At 45.2% G+C, this 6058-nt stretch overlaps 1 protein-coding gene across 1 annotated transcript in view; it reads right to left on the minus strand.

The window, feature by feature from the left end:
* Positions 1-4755: 4755 nt before the first annotated feature.
* The window catches only part of LOC119292461 (probable transcription factor At3g04930), a 1710-nt gene continuing 407 nt past the window's right edge, over positions 4756-6058 (minus strand). The window contains exon 2 of the mRNA XM_037571294.1: positions 4756-6050. Coding sequence (XP_037427191.1) covers positions 4983-6050 — 1068 coding nt within the window. The 3' untranslated portion in view covers positions 4756-4982. The remainder of the gene's footprint in view (positions 6051-6058) is intronic.

Genomic DNA, 6058 nt, shown 5'->3' on the forward strand with positions numbered 1-6058 from the left:
TGCCGGTCTGGCTTGAACCCAACGGAAGCGGAGCGTGCCGGAATGACTTTTGCTTTCGGCTCTACTCTAGACCCTCGAACGTTAATTATAGCTCTCTAAAGCTTCCCCTCACTTTGCTCGCACGTAGTACGTGCGTATGCCCACTAAGAAATTCCTCAGGACATCATGTCCCAGCCTCCCAGTGACGACAAGAGAAGAACCCGCATTGTTTGCTCTAGGCTGCGGACGGAATGATTCGACAGAGACTGTTTTCATAAAAAAAATCAGCCATGGAACCCAAGCAAGCAATTATGCCCATGAATTTCCGGTGTTTAGTGCTTCATAATTATTGGAACTAAGGTTGTGCTATCTCTCTAACACACATGATTCCGCTTCCACCTTTCATGTCGGAAAGCTTAAACGGATGTGAGTCAGCCGCCGTCAAGCCACTGTCTTTTTTTGATAAAGTAAGACTTTATTTCTCAGATAATCACGAGGTCGTTTACGAAATAAAGTCTGGGATAGCCCCTTCCCAAACCTCAGAGGATCTATTAGACAAAGATGCTTTAGCTATACAATCAGCTACACTATTAGCAAGGGGTGAGGCTACATCGCAAAACAGTTTGAGATAAAGATAGGGACAGCCTATTCATCGGTTAACTGAAAAACAACAAATTTTCGGCTATCAAGTCTTCATCCAACGGTCGGGATCACGCCGCCACTCTTCATTTTCTTCCTCCCGCACCACCGTCCAGCCGCAGCCTCAGCCACCCGCAGCCACCTCGTTGGCCCGCCCACCTGACATTTAGCAAAACAGGACCAGTGTTGTCTGCATTCTGCTCATGAAGCCAAGTTTTTAGCAGCAACTCTGACATGTATGTACGTGTTCTTGGGGCAACTCATTCATAACTGGCAGGCAGAAAACAAGTCAATGAATCCCAAGATGATACGAACCGCGGAGGCTAAAGCAATCACTCTGATATACTCCCTTTGTAAACTAATATAAAAATGTTTAGATCACTACTAAACGCTTTTATATTAGTTTGCGGAGGGAGTACATATAAGTGGTATGGCCAAAGATACACCAACTGCGAAAAGGAGAGATCTACTAGTTTGATTTGTGCCACGGCCAAATATTACAAACAGCAGGAAAACAGCTATGATAAGATCAGCAGGGTTAAAAAATACACGAATCAGCTCGATCAGACACTATTATCATTTTGCTTAATATTTCCCCCCTTTCTTTTCTGTTCTATCGTGCCTTGAAAAGATCAGCAAGCAACAGCTGCAAGCTGGCGATTCCATTGATTGGAATGGAGACCCAAAGTTGTTCTGAACATACACATCGGTGTCCCAGTGACGAGAAGAGAAGAGCCCGCATTATTCTAGGCTTTTGGGGACGGAATGATTCGACAGGGACTACGTTTCCATCTAGTACTAGGAGCAATATTCATGTTGGGACATGATCACAGCCACAGTGCATGCACGTGTAAGCCCAGGCAGAGAAAAGATATCCACTATAAAAAAAAAGCAATTATGCCAATCGACAAAGAGGCATGATCCAGCTCCTGAATTTTCGATGTTTAGTGCTTCATAATTGAAACTAAAGTTGTATACCATGTCTTCAACACACATGATTCCGCTTCCACCTTTCATGTCGGAGAGCTTAAACGGTATAAGGAGCTAAAATCTTTTAGCCCGTTGGAGCTCTTTCTTTTGGTTCATGCCAGGGAGATCCAATCTCTCCGTACTTATTCTCGCTAGCAGCACCGTGCCTCCTAAAACTCAGAAGTGAATCATCAAACTTGCAAGGTGTTGTGGTGGCTCCCACTGCCCCGGCAGTGAACCAACTTTTTTTTCTGTTGATGATAGCCTACTGTTTTTTTTTCTTTTTGAAACGGATAGCCTGCTGTTCTTCAAGTCTAGTGGATCAAGCGATGTGCTCAGCTGCCGTCAAGCCACTGTCAGCAGCAAGAGGGTGAGGCTACGGTCATGTACAGCGCAAACAGTTTGAGATAAAGATAGGGACCCCCTATTCATCGGTTAACCGAAAAAAAAATAGATTTAGTCGGATTTTTGGGCCCTGACTTTTAGCAAAACCGAAAGAGATAACCAAGATCAGTGTGGTTTGCATTCTGCTCATGGAAGCCAAGTTATTAGCAATTTACCAGCAACTCATTATGTGCATGTTTGGGGGCAACTCTCATGATTCCTCTGTTCCTAAATATTTGTCTTTCCAGAGATTTCAACAAGTGACTACATACAGAGCAAAATGAGTGAATCTACGCTCTAAAATATGTCTACATACATCCGTATGTGGTTGCCTATTTGAAATATCTAAAAAGACAAATATTTAGGAACGGAGGGAGTAGCTGGCAGGCAGAAAACAAGTCAATTATCTAAAAAGACCTACTCGTTTGATTTGTGCCACGGCCAAAGATTACAGACAGCAGAAAAACAGATATGACAAGATCAGCAGGGTTCAAAATTCACGGATCAGCTCGATCAATGACACTCGCAAGATGGTGATCGTGCATTGAGAGAGATCAGCAAGCAAAAGCTGCAAACCGGTGTTATTCGTTTGATCAGAATGGAGAGCCAAATACGTCGGTGAAAGATAACCAGTACTAGGGCAAGAAGTTGAATTTGGACCTGAAGACAAGTCATGACCTAGGCACCTACCACTGGGCTGTATCTATACAGGAATCCAAGAAAAATGAAGAACCACATTATGAAGAAAACGAAGGAAAAACATTCAGTTGAGAGTGTGGAGATGCACAATCCTCATGCAATCCGAATAGGTAAATGAATAAATGGTCTTCTGAAAAAAAAAATGAATGGTTAAGAGATCTCCAGAAAAACTGTGCATGCACCACTACACTAGTCACCTGGCAAATTTGGCTATCACTGAGCACAAGTTAAATGGAAGAACCGATACAAAACATTACATTCCACAATAACATTACAAAAAAAATATTCTCACGCAAACAGACATCATGTTTGCTCCGGCATTCCTCTATATGCAAATGAGGGCAGCATTATCTAACATATGTCCTCAGATGAAACAAAAAAAAATCAGATTGAGGCTTCTTATGTGCTATGTCATATAAGTACTTCAGCTTAAAGAAGATAATTCAAAACAGTAGTCACTCTTTTATTTGAGAGAAAACGCAACTATGTTAGACAGTGTAACAACTAATAAACAGGCATCCCGATGTTGGATGTAAATCTTAATGGGATACACAGACCTCACTTATATTATTTGGCTATGCTGACCAGTATTTTCTTGAGCAAAATAGTCTCGGCAGCAATGCAACTAATTCAAGTACCCTATCAGGTATGCAGAGAATCACCACCAGCATCATATCACGAAGCACCAGGGCATAGAGACATAATGCTCTCACTGAAAAATACAATTTACTTCTATAAATAAGCTCGGCATGAGAAGATGGCAACATAAGCAAACAACATACAGCTGGGATAGGCCTGCTGCAGAATGCAGAATGATTATAGTTGATTAAAAAGAACACCAACAGTGTCAAATTGCATAAAAGGATGCCATCTGACAAGTTATCTAATACTCCAACCAACGCATCACTTGGTTAGGGTCAGAATCACAAAACCAGGATGCTTTTCTACATTGTTATCCTATAATCAGCTAACGGAAATTCAAATTTGGCTTGAATTGGGTACCAATGAATGTCTTAAATGGTCGATTAGGTTCAAATACAAATCTTCATCTAAATGAAACAGACAATACCAATGTAATACCATTGCCACACCTATTCCACCGAATCCCAGTGACACCAAAATTGCACAATAAATCTGCTGAGTCTAAAGCAGGATAACATACATTCCTAGTCCATACATAGGGTCGATATTTCCTATGCCGTGGCACCTCATGACAACCTAAATCATTGTTTGAATTACAATGGTTGCAATAGCATGGAAATGAGTCAACAAAGAGCAACCAGAATAAAATTGGTCTGTGGGGAAACAACATATTCATCTTTCACAATTTGTACGTTCAAAATAATGAGACCAAGGGTACAAGCAACCCCCAGGACATATAATCAACACGGCAATTGGTCAGGGTCAGAGTCACACAACCAGGATGCTTTTCTACCTTTTCACGTATAATCAGCGAGTGGAAATTCAAATTTGGCTTGAATTGGGTACCAATGAATGTCTTAGATGGTCAGATTCAGATACAAATCTTCATCTGAATGAAACAGATAATACCAATGTATACCATTATCACACCTATTTCACCCAGTGACACCAAATTTGCACAATAAATCTGCTGATTCTAAAGCAGGATCACATAACAAAACAAAAAGCTTGAACATTCCTAGTCCATACATAGGATTGATATTTCCTATAATGTTGCAAGTGGCACCCTGTGACAACCAAAAGCATCGTTTGAATTACAATGGTTGTAATTTTATGGAAATGAGTCAACAAAAAGCAATCAGAATAAAATTGGTCTGCGGGGAAACAGCATGTTCATGTTTCACAGTATGTAAGTTCAAACTGATGAGACCAAGGGTACAAGCAACCCCCAGCACGTAATTAAGAAGAATACGAGATACAATGGTTTATTTGCCCCACAAAATAGATCAATGATATTTACTCTGACCCACAGTGGTCGAATCCTAGGCTATTTGTGCAGTTAGTAAGTTAGAACAACATCTAATAGTGGAGTGTTGAAGCTACATGAACTACCGATTACTCATTAGCATCAACTGAAGATGATAGTGGCAGAAGCACGATATATAAACAACAATGCTGGAATCACAAGGCATTATTAAGACGATCGAGTGATTAAATTATTAAACGAAACAACAATATCCATAGCAATGTCACATAGGCATAAATTGTAACTAGAGCGGCTAAAGCAAGGCTCAAGCTGAGCAATGCGCTACAAAAACATAGCATGCATAATAACCTGATTTCTATACATGGCGGCAAAGGGTGGAAGCACGTCATCGGATACATCTCATTTAGTGCCCAGCGGCAGTAGCATCCTCAATGATCAACCTGAGCCTTCGGCTCAACACATCAAGCTCATCAATCCTCTGCGCCCTCCATCGCCTGGCGAGTTCGCTTTCCTGGGCATTGCCACCATTGACTATTCCATCGGCCTTTGCCTCTCTCAAACACTCCTCAAATACATCCAGCACGGCCCTTGCCATCCGATGCTCGCTGCTACGCGGCAGCAATACATTGCAGTTACCGTTCTGACTGTTACCTCCATTGTTCACAGCATTTTGGGGAGCTGCATCGTTGCCAACAACCCCATTGTCACCGGCAACAACTCCATTGTCACCGACATCGGTGAGAACAGCCATGGTCTCAGCCTGGTCCAGCGCAATCCCGTCCAATGTAATCCCATCAAGGTTGCCGTCGGCAACAAAGGCAGCGCCGTCGTCGAAATAGAGGTGATGCCCGCTCTCCTGCTCGAGATACATCACATCCTCGGCGCCGTTCTCATCGGGGAAGGCGGTGGCGCCAGGGGTGGAGGAACCGATCCCATTGTATCCATGGGAGTTGCTGTCCCCCGAGGGGGCCGGGACGTCGAGCGTCTGCGGCGGCACGACGGCAGGGTTGGAGCGGCGGCGCTTGTTCCCCGAGGAGCTGGCGGGCGCGGCGGCGGCGGCGAAGGGCGAGGTGGCGGCGTTGGCGGGGTCCCAGAGGCGGGAGCAGAGGTGGAGGACGTCGCGGTCGTGCGGGGCGAGGCGGGCGGGGTCGAGGCCCCTGGCGACGCGGGAGGCGACGTTGCGGTGCTTGTTCTTGAGGCGGCGGAGCTTCTCGGAGAGCTGGGAGCGGGTGTAGGGCTGCGGCATGGACTCGGAGAAGCGGTCGTAGAAGACGTTGAGGTCGCGCGGGAAGACGAGGCCCTGCGCGCCGCAGCCGAGGAGGCCCTGCAGGAAGCGCAGCTCGTCGGACTCGGACCAGATGCGCTGGAACTTGAAGGGCGGGTTCTGGCCCTGGCCGGAGGAGGCGGCGCCGGCGGAGGAGGAGGGCGAGGAGGAGGGGCGCGGCGGGGAGCGGCGCTTGATGGGGAGTTTGCGCGCGG

The sequence above is a fragment of the Triticum dicoccoides genome, chromosome 4B (assembly GCF_002162155.2).
Source record: "Triticum dicoccoides isolate Atlit2015 ecotype Zavitan chromosome 4B, WEW_v2.0, whole genome shotgun sequence".
Lineage (NCBI taxonomy): Eukaryota > Viridiplantae > Streptophyta > Magnoliopsida > Poales > Poaceae > Triticum > Triticum dicoccoides.